This window comes from Lithobates pipiens, unplaced genomic scaffold (assembly GCF_037356315.1).
Source record: "Lithobates pipiens isolate NorthernLeopardFrog02 unplaced genomic scaffold, aLitPip1_a1.2 Scaffold_27, whole genome shotgun sequence".
NCBI classification, from domain to species: domain Eukaryota; kingdom Metazoa; phylum Chordata; class Amphibia; order Anura; family Ranidae; genus Lithobates; species Lithobates pipiens.
The window spans coordinates 38,110,250-38,136,716 of record NW_027507788.1 but is presented as its reverse complement, the minus strand read 5'-3'; the positions used below and the strand labels follow the sequence as shown (position 1 = coordinate 38,136,716).

General features: G+C 41.8%; 1 protein-coding gene and 1 long non-coding RNA gene across 3 annotated transcripts in view; both read right to left on the bottom strand.

The window, feature by feature from the left end:
• Positions 1-26,467, bottom strand: part of LOC143933790 (uncharacterized) — a 283,408-nt gene that overhangs the window by 98,322 nt on the left and 158,619 nt on the right. The window lies entirely within an intron of this gene.
• The window catches only part of HINFP (histone H4 transcription factor), a 79,053-nt gene that overhangs the window by 13,888 nt on the left and 38,698 nt on the right, over positions 1-26,467 (bottom strand). The window contains exons 5-9 of one of the 2 annotated variants that reach the window (XR_013263149.1): positions 25,317-25,394; positions 24,699-24,819; positions 14,884-15,022; positions 12,834-12,958; positions 6,607-7,292 (exon numbers count right to left, since the gene is read on the bottom strand). Coding sequence is in view for 1 of the 2 variants with exons in the window: in XM_077456818.1 (XP_077312944.1) it covers positions 7,073-7,292; positions 12,834-12,958; positions 14,884-15,022; positions 24,699-24,819; positions 25,317-25,394 (683 nt within the window). In the remaining variant the exon portion in view is untranslated. Of the gene's footprint in view, positions 1-6,531; positions 7,293-12,833; positions 12,959-14,883; positions 15,023-24,698; positions 24,820-25,316; positions 25,395-26,467 lie in introns of those variants that run through there. The other variant, XM_077456818.1, reaches the window with a different exon arrangement.

Below are 26,467 nucleotides of genomic sequence, written 5' to 3'. Positions count from 1 at the left end.
TGCAATCCTTTTTCCAAAACCATGTTCCAAGGAAGAAAAGTCACTACGTCTTGATGTGGTGAGAGCAGTGAGAATCTATTTAAAGACAACTGCTCATATTCTTAAGACTGATGCCTTATGTATTCTGCCAGAGCATCCTAAGAAGGGACAGGCAGCGTCAAGATCCACTGTCGGTAAGTGGATTGAGCAAGTTATAACTCATACTTATAATTAAGGGGTAAGATCCCCCTATTCAAGTTAAGGCGCACTCTACCAGGGTGGTTAGCGCTTCTTGGGCAGTGCGTCACCAGGCCTCCATGGCTCAGATCTGTAAGACCGCAACTTGGTCTTCAGTGCATACATTCACAAAAAAATGTATCATCAGGTGGCTGTCAGAGATATGAGGCTATCGCCTTTGGGCGCAGTATGCTGCAGGCAGCAGTATAAGTCAAGTCTGGGGGTACCCTGCGGGTTGTCCCTCCCTCCCCTCAAGTAGCAGTGCTATGGGACCTCCCATTAAATTGGAAGTAAACTCCCCTATCGTTTTCAGCCAAGGAAGCTGCCATCTTTGCCTCTGTTTAATCTTCAACTGCTATGGTGCTGCACATGTGATTCGTTATGACACCAGCCATTGGATGGTTTGATAGTTTGGCTGAGAGCACAGCCAATGTGCAGTTAGCATTCCCGACATGCCTTTTTTTTTTTTAACTGTTTAAATCCATGGGTTTACTTCCACTTTAAGTAATTACTTAAGGCTCCCTGTCCCATGATGTACGATAAAGAAAATAGGATTTTTATTACAGCTTACCTGTAAAATCCTTTTCTTGGAATACATCATGGAACACAGAGGTCCCTCCCCTCTTTTGGGATTTAAGTATATTGCTTTGCTACCAAAACTGATGTGCTCCTGGAAGGAGGAGGGGGTTATATAGGAAGTGAACTTCTTTGATTGGGTATACCAGTGTCAACATCTGAAGGTGGCCCATAACCCATTACCTAAAGCTGGATTCCACCCTAAAGTGGAACCTCCGCTGATCGGATCCCTCCCCCCCTCCGGTGTCACAATTGACACCTTTCAGGGGGGAGGGGGGTGGAGATACCTGTCAAAGACAGGTATTTACACCCACTTCCGGGCATAGACTCACGTGGGAGTCTACGCCATTTCCTGCCCTGCCGCGCTGTCTGCTGGGACACACACGGGTCCCAGTGACAGCGCGGAGATTTCCTATTGCGCGGCGCGGCTCGCGCATGCGGAGTAGGGAACCGGGAAGTGAAGCCGATTCGCTTCACTTCCTGATTCCCTCACCTAGAATGGTGGCGGCAGCAGCCGAGGGCCGAGCGATCGATCGGCCCCGGCATCGCTGGAACCCGGGACAGGTGAGTGTACATTTATTAAAAAGTCAGCAGCCGAGTATTTATAGCTGCTGGCTTTTAATTTTTTATTTTTTTGGTGGAATCCCTCTTTAAGAATCTGTGTCCCATGCTTTACTCCAAGAAAAGGATTTTACAGTTAAGCTGTAATAAAAATCCTATTTTTTCACTCTATTTAAATCTGCAGCTTTCATTAACCACTTGCAGACCAGCCACAGTACATATACTGTGGCAGGTTGGCTCTATAGCACAAAACGACGTACTGTACCTGTATGTCATTTAATGTAATAGATACTGTGGGAGTAGGCCCGTGGGTCCACCGGCAACCCGCGATCAGTCCACATCGCGGCAGAACAGAGATCTGCCTATGTAAACAAGTCGGATCCCCTGACAGGAGTCAACACTGATATCTGCTGTTCCTAGATCAGCAATCTCTGTGTTGTCCCAGTGAGCCCATCCCCCACACAGTTAGAACATACCCAGGGAACACAGTTAACCCCCCCTTAATCGCTGCCTAGTTTTCACCCCTTACCTGGCAGTGTCATTTATTTAGTGATCAGGGCATTTTTAAATTTTTATTTATTTATTTTTTTGCACTATTCACCAATGCCACTGGAATCAGATGTCTGCTGCAATAGACAAAGACTTGGGGGGGTACACCCTAAAACTGCATTAAAGATGGTGCTGCTATAAGACCATGCAAACTGAGCAAAAGTTTACAGCACACATGCAAAAATACCATTTAAATCCTGCAAGGCTATATAAAACACCTGAACATATTCAGCAAAAAATAAGGGGATTTTGGTCATATAGTGCTTAAAGTTGTTGTAAACCCACTTTGAGGGGAAAAAATAAAATAAAAAAAAAAACACCTGCAAGACAAAGGCATAATGAAATAGTATGCATAGCATACTAGTTAATTATGTAATATTCACCTGAGATCAAGCCCTCGCTGTGGTGCCTGTACACAGCACCGGCCGGTGACATCCCTCCCGGCGGTTACTTCTGGGTATCGCAGCTCTGTCTGGGAGCCCCTGGTAACGCCACACTTACTGAAGCAAATGGCACGTGTGTGCTGTTGCTTCAGTGCACATACAGGGGATATCTCCTAAACCATGCAGGATTAGGAGATATCCTGGGTAGCTACAGGTAAGCCTTATTATAGGCTTACCTGTAGCATAAAGTGGTCTGTAAGGGTCTACAACCACTTTAAGCCCACTACTGTGTCAAAGTACCCCATTATCAGTGTGTCCTACACTATTCATAGAATGAAAGATCCTGCTTCTCTTAACCATGGGAGAAATACACTCCTCTATATGTAAGAGCTAAAAGGACTCTTCCTATAACACAGGTGGACACTAATGAGGAGGTAATTGCGAGGGGATGACAATGGGGTACTTTGAAGCAGTAGTTGGCTTAAGCACCATATGGTGTGACCAAATCCCCATATTTTTTGCGGAGTATGTTCAAGTGTTTTAAATAGCCTTCCCGGAGTTAAATGGGATTTTTGCATGTGTGCGAAGTAATCTTTTGTTTTGTCTGCCGCAATCCTGCTAAAAATCGGCGCCATTACCAGTAAAAATATAGAAAATAAAAGTCCATAAATCTATCCCCTGTTGTGTAGAAACTATAACTTTTGCACAAACCAATCAATATACACTTATTGCAATTTTTTTTTTACCAAAAATATATGTAGCAGAATACATATTGGCCTACACTGAATGAAAAAAAATTGATTGGTTTGCGCAAAAAAGATATAACGTCTACAAAATAGGGGATAGATTTATGGACTTTTATATATTTTATTTCTTTTACGCTATAAACAAAAAAAGCGACAACTTTGAAAAAAAAAAAAAATTTTTGTACTCGCCATGAAATCCTTTTCTCCGATGTTCATTGACACAGCTCCAGTAATCTTGACGGTAGTGTTATTACGACACCTTCAGGAGAGGACTAGGCAGAACATGTAATACATGTGAAAACAGAAATTTACAGTTCTGCCCAGGGGGCGGTCCCTCTGGTAATAACCCTTCAGCCTGCTTCCTGCAGCTCAGTACGTCAACAAGCAGTATAACGTAAACCAATAGGAGGGGAGGGTGCTGTGTCCGTCAATGAACTTCAGAGAAAAGGATTTTACGGTGAGTACAAAAATCCTATTTTCTCTTTCGTTCCTTGACAGACACAGCTCCAGTAATCTTGACCGTAGGGACGTCCCCAAGCAGTGTCATAACAAGGGGTGGAAACAGCAACATAACTTCACCCACAACCATAGGTGCTACCCGACGGGGGAGTCCCCATCTGAACCAACCGCAGAACTTGCAGTCAACCTGTGCATCAGAGTGCATTAAATTCAAAAGAGGCAACTTTCTCTTAATAGAAGAAATAGTGTAAAATTGCAACATTACATGGCCGACAAGGAAAATGGGAAACCACCGCTCCAGGTTAGTTCACCAAAAGATTGCTCGCTCTCCAAGCAGGCAAGCGTCCCAGGTGCGGGCTGATTGCACAAACATAATAGATGAAGGATGAACAAACTCTGGACAGTCGCACTCTGGATCAGATGAAAAGTAAAAAGTGCCTTTTATTTCTTCAAACTATAAGAACCTCACATCACACAAATAACAGCAACAAAGGGAGAAAAAGAAAAACAAAATTACTGGCGCGTTTCACGCTAAATCTAGCTCTTACTCATAGCTAATTTTTTGTTCTAAATGTAAGGCAAATATATACCATACGAAGGGTCAACATGTGATCATGAAATTAAACGTGAAGACCTGTAACAGCTGGTGATCCATCATCGTGAAAACTCCACACGTGACTCCCACAATCAATTCCTGACAATAAAAGGAAAATATAGAAGAATAAAATAAATATATATACATTTTTCTTTATATTTTTTTCAGACACTTAGGGCCGGTTCACACTGCGGGCGATGCGAGGCGACACCGACTTGCCTCGCCGCGACCTGCCGCGACCTCAGCGGCGATTTGCAAATGACTTCTGTATAGAAGTCAATGCAAGTCGCCCCGAGGTCGCCCAGAAGTAGTACAGGAACCTTTTTTCTGAGTCGGAGCGACTCGAGTCGCTCCTCTCAGAACGGTTCCATTGTACAGAACAGGGGCGACTTGTCAGATTGCGGCGAGGCAAGTCGTGTCGCCTCGCATCGCCCGCAGTGTGAACCGGCCCTTACACACATACATTTCGCTTAGCACGGTAATCTGTTAGGTATTATTCACATTATTTATATATATTTATTTTATTCTTCTATATTTTCCTTTTATTGTCATCATCACACTGCACATTAATTTCATTTTATTTCACACACTTCTTCCATCACTTATTCATACATTTTCACATATTGGACATATTTTATTCTCACTAAGGGGGCACTCATTACACAATTCTTTTTTTTTTTTTTCCTTTATTTTCAGCCACCTAGGAATTGATTGTGGGAGTCACATGTGTGGAGTTTTCACGATGATGGATCACCAGCTGTTACTGGTCTTCACGTTTAATTTCATGATCACATGTTGACCCTTCGTATGGTATATATTTGCCTTACATTTAGAACAAAAAATTAGCTATGAGTAAGCACTAGATTTAGCGTGAAACGCGTCAGTAATTTTGTTTTTCTTTTTCTCCCTTTGTTGCCGTTATTTGTGTGATGTGAGGTTCTTTTAGTTTGAAGAAATAAAAGGCACTTTTTACTTTTCATCTGATCCGGAGTGCGGCTGTCCAGCGTTTGTTCATCCTTCAAACATTACACGGCCGCCTGCAAAAAACTTTGCGGCCAAAGCAGGCATCAGAAGATGCGCCTACATCCACTTTGTAAAGGTGTGAATGGACGTCCAAGTCGCACCAGAGAGACTACAAGCCGGACCCCTTGTACAAAGGTACTCACTAGAGAGATGCCAGGGGTCGTTGGAAAAAGACAGCCAAGGCTGATATCTGTCTCTTGATGGTGCTTAAAGCTAGTTTCTGCTCTACTACTCGCTGTAGGAACAGCAGGATCCTGAAAACAGAATAGGACGCCACCCCATCTCCTCACACATCGAGATATAAGCCTTCCACGTACGATGTTATACCTTCCGAGAAGAAGAGTTCCGTCCCCTCAGCTTTTCACATCAATAAAGACATTGTGTTACCATCTCTGTGTCCTAAACCGACACATCCTAAGGAGGTGGCCCTCCGTTCCTTGGACATGGTCCAGGCTTTAAGGGTTTATCTGTCTGCCACGGCTCCCTTTCGGAAGTCAGACTCTCTGTTTCGGTAGCTGGTCCAAAAAAAAGGATTGAAGGTCTCGTCGTCCACCATTTCCAGGTGGATCAGACAGATCGTGGTCCAGGCTTATGCCTTAAAGGGGCAGGTGCCCCCCTTTCCTGTCACGGCCTATTCCATTAAGGGCAATTGGGACCTCCTGGGCCTTCCGACATCAAGCGTCAGTAGCCCAGGTGTGTATGGCGGCGACTTGGTATACAAAGTTCATTACATTCTTCTGATGCCTGCAAAGTTTTTTGCATGCGCCCGTGTAATCTTGCAATTTTAAACTCTTTCTTCTATTAAGAGAAAAGTTACTTCTTTTGAATTTAATGCACTCTGATGCATAGATTGACCGCAAGTTCTGCGGTTGGTTCAGATGGTGACTCCCTCGTTGGGGAGCACCTACGGTTGTGGGTGAAGTTATGTTGCTGTTCCCACCCCTCGTTATCACACTGCTTGGGGACGTCCCTACAGTCAAGATTACTGGAGCTGTGTCCATCAATGAACAAAAGAAAAAAAAATGTTTTATTTTATTTATATATATATATATATATATATAATTTGTATAATATTAAGTTGTCGCTTTTTGTTTATAGTGCAAAAGGGAAAAAAAAAAAAAATAAATTGCAGAGGTGATCAAATTCCAACAAAAGAATGCTATATTTGTGTGGGGGGGGAAAAAAAAAAAAAAAGGACATCGATTTTGTTTGGATACGACCGTGCAATTGTCAGTTAAAGCGACGCAGTGCTGCATCTCAAAAAATGGCCTGGTCATTAAGGGAGTAAGTCCTTTCAGGGCTGAAGTGGTTAAAATAATACCTGGTGATCTTGCCATAAAGGCGCTTGTTCAGGCACTCCCTGTTATGATGTGACAACCATCTGATTTAAACTATAATACAAATCAATGCACAACAATATGGCTTTCCACTCCAGGCTGCTCTCTGAACATTTTATTCAAGATAAAGTATGCTGGACCTTTTAGCCGAGTCAACTTACCATAATGATACAACTGTCAGTTGAGGAATTGGTGACAGCACTTAATCAAAGATGAGGCTGAACATTTAACAGCCATAGTTTATATTAAAAACAAATGCAGGCCAGAAACTGAGCAGATTTCATGACTCTGCAGATAAAGTGCTTATAATTCTACAGTCCACAATGGCGCACTTTTTAAAATATAAATAAAAAGTAAAATGTATTTACAGGAAAGGTACGTTGAATAGATTCATGTCTATAACTTCCAGAGTCATCTGTATTACGGTGGATTCCGCACAGTACCTGGAGCACATGGCTTAGTTAGGAGTGAAGGGAAATGAAGATCATTCTGTAAGTCTGTTGTAAAGGGCCGAAAATGCCTGAGTTTTCAGCCTGTGTGAGATTTTCACAATGTTTCCCTAATGACCTGGCAGGAGGTCACAATGTCTGTAGGTCCCCCCCCATCGAGGGCTATTCTGTAAATGTGTCATTGTGACAGGTATCTGTAGTCCTTCTGCATCCCAGTCCTCTCCATATCTGCAGATTCAGAACCAGTGCTGCCCCCTTGGTTTAGCACCAGACATGCAGAGGTTTCATCCAATGCAGCACCCTGCTTCTCACGCTCTTTCATCAGTTGTTCTGTCAGTTCCACGCTTTCATATCTCACTAACTGCAAGCGCAAAAACCCATCATCGTGCTCCTTATACCTGTGAGGGGGAAAAAAAAAAACACAGTTGTAGATTTTGGCTTCTCCTTATATGAATATACACACACACCACTCAGCCAAAACATATGACCATTGACAAGTAAAGTGAATAACATTGATTACCACTTTAGAATAGCATCTAAAAGGGTGGGTGGGATATATTAGGGAGCAAGTGAGCACACTGTTCCTACAGTTGATGTGTTGAAAGCAGAAAAAAATAAGGGCAAGTGCAAGGATTTGAGAGACTTTAACAAGGGCCAAATTGTAATGACTGGACGCCTGGGTCAGAGCAACTCCAAAACGACAGCTCTTGTGGGATGTTCCCAGTCTGCAGTAGTCAGGACCTACTAAAGTGGTCCATGCAAAGAAAACCAGCTTCAGGGCCATGGGTGGTCAAGGGTCATGCTTAATGCAAGTGGGGAGCGAAGGCTGGCCCATGTAGTCGGATCCAATAGAAAAGCTACTGTAGCTCAAATTGCTGAAAAAGTTCATGCTGGTTCCAAAACACACAGCGCATTGAAGTTTATTGTGTGTGGTGCTGCACAATAAACTGTCAGAATGCCCATGCTGGCCCGTGTCCACAGACAAAAGTGTCTACAATGGGCATGTGAGCATCAGAACTGGACCACAGGAGCAATGGAAGAAGGTGCCTGGTCTGATGAATTCAAGAATAAGTTTGAGGTGTTGACAGGGCCTCTAAATTCTCCAGATCTTAATTCAATCGAGAATCTGTGTGACGTGCTGGAAAAACTAGTCCTATCCATGGAGGTTCCACCTCGCGACTTACAGGATACTTAAGAGAAGTAAATGATTTTATTATTTTTTTTTAGAATCCTACTTACTTCGGTGGATGCAGCATCAATCCCCGGCACCTCTACACTGAGAACTGAGCAATCGAACATTGCCGATTGCTCAGTTTTCAGAGCTCCCCAGCAGAGAGCTGCAGATTGCCAGTCACAGCTCTCTGCTCTTTTCCCTCCTCGCTCACTGGAGCGCTGGGCTGTGGAGGGGGTGGGAGTCGGGGATCCGGGTGTCAGTCCAGGCACCTGGCGAATCCAGACTTTGTCGCGATGACGCTGTGCCTGGACTGACATCTGTGTAATGTCAGCAGAGAACGGACTTCAGCCCACTGTCTGCTGAAAACGGGTCACAGGAGTGCAAAACTAACTGCACTCCTGTGATACATAGGAGAAGTACAGTCCATGAGCTTTGGCTGTACTTCTCCTTTAAAGTGATTGAAAAGTCTAGATTTTTTTTTTTAATTAAAATTACAAAAGATGTTAGACTCGTCTGCTTTGAGTAATGGTTTTGCATAGAGCAGCCCCAAACTTCCTCTTCTCATGTCCTCTAATGCCTCCTCTGTGTGCCCCCATAGTAAGCCGCTTGCTATGGGGCACATGTGCGTGCTTGCTCATGAGCTGTGTGCGTCTATGGAGTTGCACTCCATAGGCACACACACACACACACACACACACACAATGTGGCTTTGCCCCACCCCCGGTCCCTTCTCACAGCTGAGTGCTGCAAAAGTCCCTGTAAGAAGAGGAAGAGAAGCCTGCAGCTGTGCACAGCACTGGATCCCTGACAGTCTGAGGTAAGTGATTGGGGGGGAGAGGGTTGAACCTTAATGCAGGAAGTGCATTAAGGTAGAGCAAAAAAGAAAAAGAAAAACACCCAGCCTTTAGAACATGGGTCTTCAAACTACGGCCCTCCAGTTGTTCAGAAACTACAATTCCCATCATGCCTAGTCATGTCTGTGAATGTAAGAGTTTTACAATGATTGATGACAAATGATTGATTGTTTTTCACAAAAGTTATAGCGTTTACAAAATAGGGGATAGTTTTATAGCATTTTTATAATTTTTTTTTTTTTTTTTTTTTTACTAGTAATGGTGGCGATCAGCAATTTTTATTGTGACTGCGACATTATGGCAGACACATCGGACATTTTTAACACATTTTTGGGACCATTGTCATTTATACAGCAATCAGTGCTATTTAAATGCACTGATTCCTGTGTAAATGACACTGGCAGTGAAGGAGTTAACCACTAGGGGGCAGTGTAGGGGTTATGTATGACGTTATGTGTTTTTTTTTATTGTAGGGGGGCGTGGCCTGGCATGTGACATCACCGATCATCTTTCCCTATATCAGGGAACAGACGATCGGTGACAGCCACAGTAGGAAGCACGGGGAGAGGTTTGTTTACACAGACCTCTCCTCGTTCTTCAGTTCTGTGACCTGATCGTGGAACACCAGCGGCGATCAGATCAGCTGGTCCTGCGGCCACGGTCACGGAGCTCAGGACCGGGTGCGCTCCCGACCCATGGCTGGGCACTTAAAGAGCAACGTACAGGTACGTGCTTGTGCCCAGCTGTGCCATTCTGCCGACGTACATCGGCGTGAAGCGGTCCTTAAGTAGTTAATGTGATGGTCAGTGGGAAGAATGCTCCTTACACTAGTGGTCATTGAGAAGAATTACCCCCTTATGGATCGCTAAAATGATCAATGGTGTCAGTGGGAACTTATCTGAGGCAGGAATTGGTCAAGGAACCCCCAGCAACCTCTAGAACAACCCTAGGGTTCCATGGAACCATGGTTGAAAAACACTGACATATACCTATAATGCTTAGTTATGCAGAAGTCTGAAATACATTAAACTTGTGTGATACATAAGTAGTCCAAATGAGAACAGAGTAAGACATGTAAAGAGGGCAAACTTAGCAAGTCCTAAGGGTGTCAACTAATGTACTTTAACAGCAGTACTAGAATTACTAAATGCATGAAAAGTTATGTTTACAGTTTAGCTTATAAAACTAACACATACACACCATTTCAAAGTTTCTTTGCTCAGATTTTTAGTGGGATGTCAAAAGACAGATGTACTGGTATTCTAAAACGAAACAACGTGTAAAATGAGTTAACCACTTGCCATCCATCCGCCACAATTGTACTGCAGTCGAATGGCACAGGCAGGCGAATCGCCGTTATGCTCCATTGGGCGCGCTTCCCCTGACTATCAGGAGCCGATCAATCCCCAGGCCCAGGCCAATGAAATCTGGCCTGGACCTGGTGATCGCTCCTGGCGAATGAGATCCTTCCCCTGTCTGTGTAACTGTAAACAACGACAGGGGAAGTGATGTCATCTCTCCTTGTGTCGTCCTTTCCGTTCCGGGCCCGAGAGGAGAGAGCATCAAAAAGCGAGTTGCACAACACTACACTGACACCAGGTCACATAGGCACACAATTCACACCCCTCCCCAGTTAACCCCTTCACCACCTGTCACTGTGTCAACCAGTACAGCAGATTTTTTTGATCGCTGTACTAGTGTCATTATTGACAAAAATCAGTGTTAGGGTAACTAGTCTTAGGCTCAGATAGGTTTAGGGACCCCCTAACACCCCCCCATAAAGGTTTAACCCCTTGATTACCCCGTTACCTGTGATCACAGTATAAGTGTCATGGGTGACGTAGTTTAGCTAGATTTCTTTTTTTTATAAAGTCAGGGCACCCACCAGTAAAGGTTTAATCCCCTGATCGCCAGGCGGGTGATCAAAGTTAGGTTTTAGCATCCGATAGGCTCTGCGTCGCCCCTGATCGAAGCTCGAGCTGAGAGCGATCAGGCTGTGCCTCTCCACATGGTCAATGGGACTACAGTGGCGTCTGATCAGGATCCAGTCAGACAACGCCACGGCTGTGGCATACATCAATCACCAAGGAGGAACAAGAAGCTCAGCCGCCGCACGGTAGGTCGCTCACATACTTCGGTGGGCAAAGCGACACGTACTGGCCCTGTCAGCCATTTACATCCCGGGAGTGGAAAACTGGCAGGCGGACTATCTGAGTCGCCAGATGCTGGACCCAGAATGGGCATTACATCTGGAGGTATTCAGGCTACTGTGTCTGAGGTGGGGCACACCAGACATGGATCTTCTGGCCTCCCATCTCAATCAGAAGGTGCCGAGATTCGTGTCCAGGACACGAGATCCGTGGGCAGACGCGTTAGACGCACTGGTGGCTCCGTGGGATCAGTACCAGCTGATCTATGCTTTTCCGCCACTGAAACTGTTACCACGTCTGCTCCGCAGAGTGGAGGTCGAGGGGATCCCAGTGATTCTGGTCGCCCCAGATTGGCCTCAGCGACCTTGGTACGCAGACCTATTGCGCCTGGCGGTAGACGCCCCATGGGGACTGCTGTTACGAGAGGACCTTCTGTCTCGAGGTCCAATCCTCCATCCTGCTTTACCATCACTGGCTTTAATGGCATGGCTATTGAGAGCCAGGTGTTGAGGAACCGGGGTCTGTCGGACTCTGTGATCCCAACCATGTTGAGGGCACGAAAATCATCTTCTCTGAAGATATATCATCGTACCTGGAGGGCTTACATCTCCATGTGTGAGGAGAAAGAAAAGGAGCGCGGATGCCATCCTATATCCAGGATCCTGATGTTTCTTCAGCAAGGAGTAGACCAGAAATTGAGCACCATTAAGGGGCGGTGCCTGTCCTATTTGCAAATATCTCCTAAACCATGTAGATTTAGGAGATCTTTCTTGGCCCTACAGGTAAGCCTTCATCCAGGTTTACTTGTAGGTCAAAGGGGTAGTATGTAAGGGTTTACAACCACTTTCAGTACTAGTGATATAAAGGAGAACTGCAGGTTAAGGTGTGTGGCATTGCCGGATACTAGTGCTGAAAATTTCACCTGTTAAAAGCCATTGGCCAAAAATAGGGTTTTCAGCATTTTACCTTGTTGTTTCATAGGTCACGCTCTGCAACTACAGCGTATGAAATTTTTTTACCATGTGATCAAGGGCAGGCAAATGCATTGCATTTGCGACTTACGTTTGGGGGGGTGTGTTGACTTTGTCCTGTAAGGGCCGTGCGATTGGAATATGGTGCGGGAACATTTCTAACAGGCCTAACTAACCCTGTCACTGACCAAGATGAAACCCTGATCTGATTTTTTTTTTTGTTTACCATTTTCTTCTCTAGCAAAGAGAGAGCAAAGAGAGAGATACACTGCATCTTTTTCTCCATTCAGAGGATAAAAAAAAAACAACACATGGGCAGGCTAAACAGTGATCAGTGCCCCAGGTCCCAATAGTTAATACAAGACCCAGGACTCTCAGCGAGTACACATGCATATACTGTATATGTATGCATATGCAGGCTCCCAGAAGATGACCCAATTCTGTGCGGTGGCTTATATACAGCAAGTGTATAGTTGTCAGCAAGTGGTTAAGAAAGTTCTAAAATGGTACATTGTGTTTTCTGAATATAAGAAGAAAATGTTAGATTGGCTACGTGTCTTTCTTAAAAGGAAGTCTATTTTTTTTTTTATTGGAACCCACCCTCCCCATTCAATATAATCCCCTACTACTGCCCTGTGAAGCATACGGTTCTTGCTCCGATTTGGCTTATAGAATCTACTGATGAATCCATCTACTGGCAAGCCTGCAGGGAGATTTTTTTTTTTTTTTTAGTAGGGCCTATGAAGAAAAGCAGCGCATTCCAGAAATAAAAATAAAATAAAAAATATACCTAAATCTTGGGTGTCCAGATGGCCATTTGAACTGATGTTTTTTTCGTAGGTGTACAGTGAGGTTGTTTCCCCGGGTGAAGCACTTCTCACAAACATGACATTTGTACCTGGGAGCCGAGTCTCCCTAATAGTGAAATAAAAAGACAGATAAGTCATTACAGCTTATAATAAACTACATAATCAAAAATGAAGTGTGATGCAAAGAAACAAAAACACAAAACAAAAAAAACACTGTAGCAAAGCAACTGTCCAATACAAAAAGAAGTTAGCTCATGACTAAACACACACAAAATGTCATAAGCCATATTTTTTCATCTTTTTGTTTGGCCCAAGCTGTATAAACTATAAGTAGCCTCAGCTACATACCGTATACAGCGCTGTATTTCGGCAGTAGGATAGGGACTTTCCATCCTGCTCCAAAAACAAAATGGAGTTGGACGAAGCACTGCTCTGGCTACATAAAGTTTATACAAAGCTTGCAGCTGCTGAAACGGTTAGTGAAGTAAGATAATTAGTTTGGACCAGCTTGGTCCAGACAAACTATTTATCATTGACTGAAACCTGGAGTTCTGTTTTAAAGCAACTTGACAGTTTTTAAATATTAAGCAGGTAAGTTTGTCATGTCAAAACACATTCTTTTCAAACAATTTCTACCCAGGTCTCTCTAGACTGTACATGGTGGTAACAATTTTATCATCAGCGTTTAGCAAGACGCTTGCAATGTGGGCACCGGTGCAGGTTCGCACTTTAGCCCTGCTGTGTGCGTCATTGAGCGTGGCTTCGCCCCAACCCTAGCTTCCTCCTCACTGAGCGTGATTGACAGCAGCAGGAGAAAAAGGCCCCCACTGCTGTTTTTGAGCCAATGGGGATAAAGAGAGCCAAGACAGCGAGATTGGGCTCAGGTAAGTATAAGGAGGGGCTGCATACGGGTTTTTTTTTTTTACCTTAAAAAAAGATAAGTTCACTTTTACAAAATATTATTTAAGAATATAAACAATACTATTTTTAATAGTGTTTGTCACTTTATTTTGCATAAGTTTTACTTTTTCTCTCCATTTTGTAACATTTTGTATGGTTTTTAATCAATGGATGTTTTTTCATGCTCATCAGGCAGGGGCCAATTGTGTTGATTTGGCTGTGAATAAGTGTGTTTTCACCTACTGCAACACCGACTACACAGTTTGACCTCTGGTTATGACTAAGCACAAGATATATGTGAAACATGCTAACCTTCCGTTTATTCCTGTGACTGCATTTGTCTATATTGCAATAAACACGTTTTTATTGGTATCCCGTTGAGGTGTGCGATTGCCTTTTACAAGTTTCCTTATGTATCCCCATGCAGGTAAACACGGTTCTCAATGGGTGTACACTTTAGCACACCCCATTAAACGAGGCCATAGAAATTTAGCAGTGATTTTGTAAGTAATGTTGCGTTTGTTTTTTGTAGTGAGAACAGCAATCTGATAAACATTTTATCAAATATTGCGGGGTCTTATAAATCAGTAGCACAAAAATGAAAACCTCTGGATTTTTTGAGAAATTTGTGTTTTTTACAGTTTCGCATATGTTCGATTTTTTTACCATTTCACCAAAGGAGCAATTTAAAGTTTCCAAAAAGTTTTGTTATTTATTAACTCAATATAGGTTAAGCTTCTATATTTACTGGGAATTTAGCAGGCTGTGTTTGTATCTACGAATAATGATTTTTATGTACTTTTAGTGAAAATATTGTTTTGATAAATATTTGCGTAAATATTGCAAAATTACTAAAAATCTGTAGCACCTTCTTTTTGTTCTACTGGTCGTGTGCTTTCAGAAAATATATGTTTTGAGGGTATTTTACAAACTCAAAGCTGTAAAAGGGAAAAATAAAAAGAAGCAATGGAAAAAGTGCAAAAATGGTCCAGCCAGCTGAGCTTAAAAGTGGAGCGCAGGGCCTGGCTGCGAAAGGGTTATTATATAAATTGTGTATTACATTTATAATTGGTATGGAAATCTGCATATGGTAACAAAATTACAGTGTACATGTACATACATTACTCTTACCTCATGCACCTTTCTGTAGTGAGCTTTGACAGAACACAGAGAACGAGCAGTGAAGCTACAGTCTTCATATTCACAACAATATGCTGGCAGCTTGCTGTGTGTGTCCAAGTGTTTTCTTAGGTCTACCAGGTTCTTACAGCTAAAAAATATAAAATGGTCAGTGATCTGCATTTTTTTATATAAAAGCAGAACCCTTTCCTAAAATACATACATACACACTGCTCAGCATAAAATGAGTACACCGCTTTGTACGTAAGATTTTAATCAATATCTCAATGAACACAAGAACAATTTCCAAAATTTTGACAAAAACTTTTATGGAACATTTGTTTAGCTCATTACATGAAAGTAAGGTTAATAATATAACGGAGTACAAAATCTACACCCCACAACAAAAACGACTACATCTAGTATTTTATATGACCTCCATGGTTTGCAAGGACAGTACCAAGTCTTCTAGACATGAAACTAACAAGTTGGCAACATATTACAACATCTATCTTTTTCCATTCTTCAAGAACTACCTCTTTTGGAGCCTTAATGCTGGATGGAGAGTGATGCTCAACTTGTCTCTTTAGAATTCCTCATAAGTGTTCAATTGTGTTCACATCGGGAGACATACTTGGCCACTGAATTACTTTCACCCTGTTCTTCAGAAATGCAACCGTGGCCTTAGATGTGTGTTTTGGATCAGTCATTTAGGAAAAGTGCACAATGACCAAGGGCACAGAGTGATGGTAGCATCTTCTTTTTCAATATAGAGCAGTACATCTGTGAATTCATGATACCATCAATGAAATGCAGCTCCCCGACACCAGCAGCACTCATACAGCCCCACAGAAGGACACTGCCACCACCATGTTTCACTGTAGGCACCATGCATTTTTCCTTTGTACTCCTGACCTTTGCAACGCCATACAGTTTTGAAGCCAGCAGTTCCAGAAACATTTATCTTGGTCTCATCAGTCCAGAGTACAGAGTCCCAGTAGTCTTTTTCAGCACTGGCTCTGGGAAATTCTAGACAGGATTTTTTGTGCATGGGCTTTAGAGGAGGCTTCCTTCATGGTGGACACTCATGCATGCCATTCCTCTGCAGTGTACACCGTATTGTGTCATGGGAAACAATCACCCCAGTTTGGCTTTCTACGTCTTTAGCCAACTGCAGTGAGCTTGCATGGCGATTTTCTTCTCAACCCTCACCAGAAGACGCTCCTGTAGAGGTTTTAACTTCTGTAGACTGCCTGGACGTCTCTGCAAGATGGATGCAGTTCCATTTTTATTACATTTTTGCATCACTTTTGCTACAGTATTCTGACTGATAAGTAAAGCTTTGCTGATCTTCTTGTAGCCTTCACTTTTCTGTAAAGAGATTATTTTCTTTCTCAGGCCTTGTGACATTTCTCTTCTATGTGGTGCCATTGCTGACAGCATGAAATGGGAGAGGGGGGTTTCTTTGTTAAGTAACCCCCTTTTATAATCAACTGCTGGACATCTGTTTAATGATTAATTAGACTCACCTGTAGTTGAGGGGTGTACTCACGTTTGTGAGATACTGTAAAATATATCTCAAAAGTCCATTTATATATTAATGTAATTTTGCCTGGTATATGCAGTGGGGCAGCAGTTTGGTACAGAAACAGCAAGATTGCGGTGATCACTGTAGGGGCAATTTACATGGGAGGCATAGGGGCAGTAAAAACAGGAAGTGGATCTGCATTTTTTTACAACCCATCTGAACCAGAATATCGCAACCAAATTGTATAGTACACAAGCAGAGGTCAAGGAGACCATGTTACAACTGTTGTAGTGCGGTATTTCAATGCAAAATCCACAAAGCATGCATTCAGGAGGCAGTTTCTAAATGCCTGGCAGTCATTACAGGTCACTTTTCAGAGGGGGAACAGACTGCTGCCAGTGGCAAAGAGCCCTACTTGCGTCAAGTACAACATTGATCATCAGCTTCCTCAGCGGTCCCTCAGGTATGAGATATGCATACACACATTGGTCAAAGCTGGACCATAGCAACTACACAATTAAGATCATGCCTGGTGTTCAGCTTTAAGGTCAGTTAAATTACCACACAAGTTATAACTTAAGATAACACTGAAAAACACAAGACTACTGCAGGTATCCTGCATACATAATCCCCTCCCCATTCAGCCTTCAGAAACAGGTTACAGGTGCTGTAGCTAATATCAGAAGGGTTACTAAAGCTTACAATGCTTAATTTCTCAAGCAAATGCACAGATCTGATTGTGCAGATCAAACATTGTGTAAACTTTAACCAGTTCAATACTGGGAACATTAACCCCCTTCCTGCCCAGGCCAATTTTCAGCACTGTCACACTTTGACAATTACGCAGCCCCTGTACCTACATGAACTTTTAATAAAAAAAAAAAAAAACAACAGATATAGCTTTCTTTTGGGTATTTAATCACCACTGGGTTTTTCATTTTTTGCTAAACAAAAAAAGACCAACATGAGACTACCCTGATGGGTACTGGTGAGGTTGCACTGATGGGCACTGATAAGGGGGCTTCGCCCTGATTATCAGTGTAAATATGCGCTGTCAAACTTGCCAGTTACTGGCTCTCTTTACTGCATTCTGTGACAGCGCATGAGGAAAGGAATGTCAATAACCGGTAAGTTTGCATATGTGTGAGCAGCTGTAATTGGACATGGCTGATCACATGAAAAAAGGCCGCCGTGGTTGGCCCTTTACCTCAATCTGTAATCAAGACTTCGGACACATTGATCGCAGGGCACACGGGAGGAGTGTTCTGGGAGGGTGTCCATGAACATCCGCCCAGAACAGAGCCTCACTGTAGCCACCTTTCGGCTATGATGCAGTATTGAAGTGGTTAAACATGTGCCACTTTAGCTCAACCTATGTTGCATCCTTTGTGACTTAGTCCTCATGCCGTGAAGAGTCAACATTTTTAAATACTTATGTTGCTAGCTTTAGTAAAAAGATAGGAAACTATATCATGTTTACTTGTTCAAAACTTTTTTTACATTTCTTCAGTTACCGTAATTCCTAGGAGTCTTCAGGAGAGGAGGAGGGGTTTTCTCAGCTAAGAACACTATCCTGCCTGCATGCGTCAACCAAGGGCAGATTGATTCCAGAAGTAAATGCTACATGAATAATCTGCCCTCAAGATGGCCACAGCCAAACATGTTAGGGGGTGTTTTTCAAAGCAAAGAGACATGGATGGGTGGGGGGAGTTTGCTTTATATATTAAAAATCTATGAAATAGCATTTTTGGTTTGTGGTGCTCAGATGCAGCGTTTTGCTATAACCACTTGCTGATAACGTAATAGCCGACAATCGCTAGAGCGGCTAGCCAGTTCTGGCAGGGCGGCATATGACGTCTTCCTGTGATCGCGCCCACCTGCTGTGGCACGCTCTGTGATCACTGGGTCCTCCAGACACAGTTGATCACAGATCGGGATAAAGAGCAAATCAGCGGCTCTTTACCACGTGATCAGCTGTGTTCAAACCATGAATCGTAAATCATGAACCATAAACCATGCTAATATTCTGTTTGCTTTGTTAGCAGCAGCTTGGCATTGCATGCCTTTGCTAAGCCTATCATTTACTAAGACCCCCAGGTTCTTTTCCATCCTAGATTCCCCCAGAGGTTCTCCCCTCAGTTTAAAGATTGCATTCATATTTTTGCCACCCAAATGCATTATTTTACATCATGAAGACTAAGAAGAAAAATAAATTCAATACCTTCACCATCTATGGTCTGTCATCTTTTTTACCGTTTACGTACTAAAAGAATTTCTTGTTTTTTTTTTGCTTTCCTCCGCTATGTGTCTTTCCTGTTCTATCTTAGCCACCCTAATTAAGCCCTTACATTTCTTGTTGCATTCTTGATAAAGTCTGAATGCTGATGATGATCCCTGAACCTTGTATTTTTTTAAGGAATTCTCCTTTTCTTCTATATGCATTTTTATTTTGATCGCTCTTTTAAAATGTATTGCCCAGTGGGATGCATTGGCTAATTCCCTTATTTAATATGTTATTAAAAGCAAACCCATCTCTCCTCTGTGTTCTTTGTTCCTAAGATTTTATCCCAATTTATGCCTTCTAGCAGGGTTCGTAGTTTAGGGAAGTTGGCTCTTTTGAAATTCAGTGTCATTGGATTTCCCTTATGTTTCCTATTTGTGTGATTTATACTGAAGCCAATTGACCTGTGATAGCCGTTTCCTAAATTGCCCTGTATTGCCACAGCCGTGATCAGGTCTCTATTGCTGGTAATCAGTAGATCCAGTAACGCTATATTTCTAGTTGGTGCGTCTACCATCCGAACAATGAAATTGTCCTGCAAGACATTTAGGAACTGGCAAGCCTTAGACGAATGCAAGGTTTCCTCACCCAGTCTATGTCTGGATAATTAAAATCCCCCATTTTAACACTTCCCATTCTTGCTGCTAATCCAGATTGTGAAAGGAGCTCTGTCTCCCCCTCCTCCCTCAGGTTACGGGGCCTTTAGCATACTCCCAGTATTTTCCCCTTAGCTTCATCCCTTTGAAACTCTACCCATAAGGATTCCACCTCCTCCCTAGCTCCTTTAGTGATGTCATCTCTCACATTCATTTGTACATTATTCTTGATATATATAGGCATACCCCTCCCCCTTTTTTACCCTCTCTATACCTGCGATAAAGGGTATACCCTTGAATGGTTGCCAGCCAATCACAAGAGCTGTTGAACCAGATCTCTGAAATTCCTACAAAATCCAAATTTTCCTCGTACAACAGTATCTCTAGTTCACCAATCTTGTCCGCCAGGCTCCTGGCATTAGTGAACCTGCCACGTAGTTTAGACCGTTTGCATACTATCCTCTTATTGGGTGTTCCCGAGATTGCAACTATTTACTTTTACTATACTTACTTTGGGTTTATGTGCTTTAGCCAACCAACCACTAATGCCCCCAATACTACCCTCTGGAATATGTTCCGCGCTGACTATCTGTACCTCTGGGCCCTCCCCCTGTCACCTAGTTTAAAAACCCCTAACTTTTTGGCCATCTTTACTCCCAGCTGATCTGCACCCTCCTCATTTAGGCGCAGTCTATCCCTTCTATGGTACTGGTGACCAACTGAAGAGTTAGCCCAGTCCTCCAGGAACCCAAACCCCTCCTTACAACACCAGCCCTTCAGCCCCTTGTTTACTTCTCTAATCTCCCTCTGCCTTTCTGGTGTGGCTCAAGGTACCGTTAGTATTCCTGGTTAACTTACATCTTTTCCCATGACCAAGTTTTACAAAATGGATACAAAAATTATAGATTGCCAATCATTTGTATGCAGATACAGTGACTTGAAAAAAGTATTCATACCCCTTGAAATTTTCCATATTTTGTCATGTTACAAACAAAAACGTAAATGTATTTTTATGGGGTTTTTATGAGGTAGTCCAACACAAAGTGACACATAACTGAAGCGAAAGGAAAATGATAAATGGTTTTCAAATTTTAAATATCTAAAAAGTGTGGCGTGCATTTGTAGTCAGCCCTCCCGAGTCAATATTTTGTAGAACCACCTTTCACTGCAATTACAGCTGCAAGTCATTTTGGGTATGTCTCTACCAGCTTTGCACATCTAGAGAATTATATTTTTGCCCATTTTCTTTGAAAAATAGCTCAAGCTCTGTCGGATTGGATGAAGAGTGTCTGAACAGCAATTCTCAATTGAAATTAGGTCTGGGGTTTGACTGGGCCAATCTAACACATGAATATGCTTTGATCTAAACCCGAGGTGTCCAAACTTTTTTCAAAGAGGGCCAGATTTGATGAAGGGAACATGTGTGATGGCCGATCATTTTGTCTGACATTCTATGAACCATTAAAATTCGGTCCAAGTGTGTTCATCCAAGCACTAATACACTGCCCAGCAAGAATTCTCCTGCCTTTGTGGCTGTGTGTGGTGAAGAGATGAGCTCGGGCGTACTATTGTGAGATATATAGATATCGATATCTTTTGTGGCCCCCAATGAATCCCGAGTGTCGCTCAGGACTAAGGATAACCTTGGCGTGTTATTTGGCTATACCGTATTTATAAATGTATAACACGAACCTTCACTTTACGAGGGAAGTTTCAGGTAAACACTTAAAATTTTAATAAAGAACTGAGAAGCAAAATAAAGGTCAGTGCCCATCAATGCAGCCTAATCAGTGCCCATCTGCAGCATCACAAGTGCCATGAATGCAGCCTCAAATACAGCCTCACCATTTCCATGAATGTAGCCTCACCACTGCATGAATGCAGCCTCACCATTGCATGAATGCAGCCTCACCATTGCATGAATGCAGCCTTGTGTCTACAGTCTACCTTCTGTCTACCAAAGATCCACAAAGATAGTGTCAACCCACCTGGAATACCTATCGCAAATGGAATTGACTCTATTTCATCAAGAGTAGGACAGTATATTGACTCTTTTCTCCAGCCATTAGTCCTTAAGACAGATGCCTTCCTCAAAAGACACTAAACACATTATACAGGTTCTTGAATCGGTGAGTTGTACACAATTTAGTCACTGCCGGTGTCAGCTCATTGTACAGGAGGACACATTGTCTTCAGTACAATGGGCTTTATCCACTTCTGACCTTCCAAGGCAACATAAAAAGTTTCTCTCAAAAGGCCTAAGTTTCTGTTTATCCAGAAACTATTGTTGGTATGATCAACAATTCTACTTGCAGACAAGAGGGGTCATGATGGGAGCCCGTTCTGCTCCCAGTATGGCCAATTTATTTATGGCCCACTGGGAGGAAGAGGCTGTCTTAAAAAAAAGTGCCCCCCTGAGCTTGCCTGCTACAGGAGATTCATAGATGATCTCATCCTAATCTGGGAGGGAGACTGATCTAGTCTAGATAATTTTATCCAGACTTTGAACAACAATACCAAAAATATACAGTTAACTTTAAGCACGGAACGTGTGGTCTTTCTTGATCTTGAGATTTGTAAGGATGGTGATAACTTCCGCTTCATGTCCAACATAAAAAGTTTGAGAGCTAGTACTAGAAAGCTAGTGCTTAATAACTGGTCCATTTTGAAACAGGATAAGGTATTGGGCCCTCTATTAATGCATCGACCATCATTCATATACAAAAAAAGCTCCTTCCTTACGGGACAGTCATTGACCCACCGTTTCAATCGGAAAGCCGGTTATTCCATTCCTCTGGATTTTATACCTGTGGGCGGTGTACCGCCTGTAAACATTCAAGGTGTAACATTAAGAAACGGAAAGAATTTAAGGCTTCAGCGACAAAAAATACAAGATTCAACAACTAATTACTTGTGCGACTATTGGTGTTGTTTACATGCTCGAATGTGAGTGTGGTTTGCAATATATTGGTAGGGCCTCTTCATGTCAGATTAGGAGAGCATGTAAACAACATAAAAAAAGGACTAAAAGCACACAATGTATCCAGGCATTTCAAATGGGTTCATAACCAGGACCCTAGGGGTTTGAAATTCTGCAACTATGAAAGAGTCACAAAGCATTGGAGAGGAGGCAACTTCATACGTCAACTCAGCCGCAAGGAATCTCATTGGAATGATTTCTGACCTTTAAGCTTATAATTTATGCAAACACATGTCAATGTGTGCATTTGTGTTTATGAGGATCAATGAGGACATCAACCTGTGCAATTATAATGAATAATCATTATTTTTTTATTATCACAATTAGTCATATGATAGATTTTTTATCTTTCTAATTACTGTGTGCCTTTGTGTCAGTTTAAAGATGTGAGGTATAATGCAATTTTTGTCCTCAGCTTAGGTTTTAACAACCATTTGAGGTACAATATGCCTTCTTTGCCTCTTGATGGACTCAGTAATGTACACTAGTTGTATCTTGACAGATATACTTGTCACAGACCTTTTGTTTTTGTTTTTATCTGACTCTAAGCTTTAGGTCACTTCCTGGTTGTTCCTGGGAGTCAGCAGGGTTACCATAGTGATTTGTCATGTGCAATACCCCTAATGGCCTTACGCGTCAGTCCACGATATATAAAGGAGGTGCCTCACGTCATTTCGTCACCTCTGGTGAAGTTAGGCCCCCCCCCCCGGGACACAACACGTACGGAACCACGTGACATCATCTGCGTCTTGGTGTTAATCCTCATGGATTGTTTTACTACCTGCCCTGTCACCTTGCACTGAGGAACAGTTCTATATTTGTAAGTGCAACTTTTTATTTTAAATAAATTCTTTTACAAAACAGAGGGCACTATATTCTGCTACTTCCTCTTGTCAGTATTTATGCACATATTATCTCAGTGTTTATTTGCATATCACTATTTTCACTCACTAGTTGAACGTCCACTCCCATAGGTGATCCTAAAGCGCTGCATTTTATTTTTCATTTTCATTTTCTTCTTAAGCAACTTATCACGTTGATGTTAGCTGCCGATTTGTACCCGATTTTACTTTGACTCACTTGTAGCGCAACTTTTCACATTATTTTTTTTTTACAAGTGAACCGGAGCCTACGGTCAGAGCACAAGGGATCTCACAACCATTAGTATACATTCCTCTCCAGCATTCAGCATATCCGGTGACCCAGCAGTTATACCCTTGTGAGGGAACTGCTTGTGTAACCTGTCCGATTTACTCAGGGGTCAATTCATTGAGGTGAGCCGCTAGGAATATCGCTGGTGGGAGGTTGTCACACGATCACCTTGTATCTCATCCATAGAAGCACTTATTTGGACACTTGGTGGTTTTTGTTGTTCTTCTTGAATGTGAACATTATGGACTCTTTCATAATTTAATATTTTATTGTATTTTTTGCGCTGCACTGCTTTTCTGCTTTCTTTCAACAATGTGCATGACTTATAGTTGTCCTGTGGACAGATGCTTCCACCTGAGCTGTGGATCTCTGCAGCTCCTCCAGAGTTACCATGGGTCTCTTGGCTGCTTCTCTGATTAATGCTCATCTTGCCCAGCCTGTCCGTTTAGGTGGACAACCATATCTTGGTAGGTTTGCAGTTGTGCCATACTCTTTTCCATTTTGGCATGATGGATTGAACAAAGTGATCCATGAGAAGTTTAAAGCTTGGGATATTTTTTTTTTTTTAAACCTAACCCTGCTTTAAAAACTTCTCCACAACTTCTCCCTGACTTGTCTGATGTGTTACTTGGCCTTCATGATGCTGTTCACTAAGGTTCTCTAACAAACATCTGAGGGCTTCACAGAACAACTGTAATTATACTGATATTAAAATTACACACAGGTGGACTCCATTTACTAATTAGGTGACTTCTAAAGGCAGTTGATTCCACTAGATTTTAGTTGGGGCTATCAGACTAAAGGGGGCTGAATATAACTGCACGCCACACTTTACAAATATTTGTAAAAGAAAAAGGTTAAAAACCTTTTATCATTTTCTTTCCACTTGACAATTTTGTGCCACTTTGTGTTAGTCTATCACATACAGTATAATCCCAAACAAATTTACATTTTTGGTTGTAACATTACAAAATTTCAAGGGGGTATGAATACTTTAAGGCACTGTATAAGATATCAAAGGGCACACAAAAATGATTGATCATAGAACCATAGCACATCATCAAATCTAAGAATATATTATTTTAAAGTAAAGTAGACTGATAAAAAAACAACCCTCAAGACAAGTGAATATGACTCCTTGGGTTGATTGCCCCAAAACAGTACAGTTTCTTTTGGTGTGGGGTGCCATCGAATCAGCATTTTTTTTATGTTGCGTATCCCATTAAGAATGAAGAAGATATGAATAAGTTAGGATAAAGCATAAATAAAAAGAAAAAGGTCTTAATTCACCTGTAGTCACAATGCTCACATTTAAATGGCCGCTCATCACTGTGCCTGAAGCGAATGTGAGTCCGTAAGGTGGATGGCAGTGGGCATGTCATATCACACAGAGGGCACTTATAATGGTTTACTGTAACACAAGGGAAATATAATAAAACCTTGCAATAATGAATGCATATATACATTAAAAGAAGTGCAGGTAAAATGACTGTTAGGATTAAATGATATGTATTTACACATGAACCAAATAATGTGGTATTTAATATGACAGCCATTACTGGGAAATGAGGCAAGGCAATACAGCAAGTATGGAAATACATTTCAAAGGTTTAAAAAAGAAAATATATAACTGATTAAAAATCATTTAATTAATTTTTGTTTTCACAGTGAAATATTTGGTCTATTTGAGCTTATAGATAAATATGAGTATATATTTATTAAACAGTATACCAAATAACAGACTTCTATAAGAATGTAAAAATAATTTTGGTAGAAAAGTCAGTTATTGTCGCCTAAATTTAGTCTGCCCAGGTTTAAAAGACCTCATAAAAATTATATACTGAAGTGCCATAATCAGCACACAATGTAAAGGGCAGAGGAGTTACAAAAACACATGTCAAAACTTACCATGATTCCGCATGTGATCTCGCAGCAGCCTCTCTGTTGCAAATCTCTTTGAACAATGTGTACACTGAAATCTATGTTCTGCACAGGTGACACAAAAAAAAAAAAAAACACACAGAAGGAAGTTACATCTTAAAAACCAAACTAAACTCTCAATCATCATAAACTATTTTAATCCTTATGCTGCTAGCATTAGTAAATAGATTGGAAGCTGTAAAAAAAAAAAAAAAAAAAAAGGGAAGGGGTTTAAAACAACTATAATATATATATTTTTTAGTTGCTTCCTGATTTCTGTCCTAGGTCAAAATCATGTCCTACATCTCAGCAGTCTTCATTAGGCATGAGGGGGTTTCACACCCTCCTGTCTGCATGGCTGAGCTAAGGGAAGATGGATTCCAGGAAATAAATTCTACATGAGTAATGCGTGGAATATGTAAAATTTTTGTTTCTCCGATTTGTGTACAATACCAACAGAAATGCAGGGGTGTCCATATTGTTGGTCATGACTGTGCATAAAAAAAAAAATATATATATACACATACACACACACACATTTTTTTTTATGCTCATGAGTTTACATGCCCTGGCAGATGATGTATGATTTCTTGGCCACTTTTCAGAGAATATGAATGAGAACAAACACATTTTCTTTCATTCATGGTTAGCGTTTGGCTGAAGCCATTTATTATCAAATCAACTGTGTTTACTCTTTTTAAAATCATAATGACAACAGAAATTACCCAGATGACCCTGATCAAAAGTTTACATACCACAGTTCTTAATACCGTGTATTGCCCCCTTTAACATCAATGACAGTTTGAAGCCTTTTGTGGTATTTGTGGATGAGGCTCTATCTTCTCATATGGTAGAGCTGCCCATTCCTCTTGGCAAAAAGCTTCCAGTTACTGTAAATTCTTGCCTGAACTGCACGTTTGAGATCACACCAAATTGGCTTAATGATATTAAGGTTAGGAGACTAAGATGGCCACTCCAGAACCTTCACTTAATTCTGCTCTAGCCAATGACAGGTTGACTTGGCCTTGTGTTTTGGATCATTGTCATGTTGGTGTCCAAGTATGCCCCAATGCGCAGCATCCTGGCTGATGAATGCAAATGTTCCTCCAGTATTTTTTGATAACATACTGCATTCATCT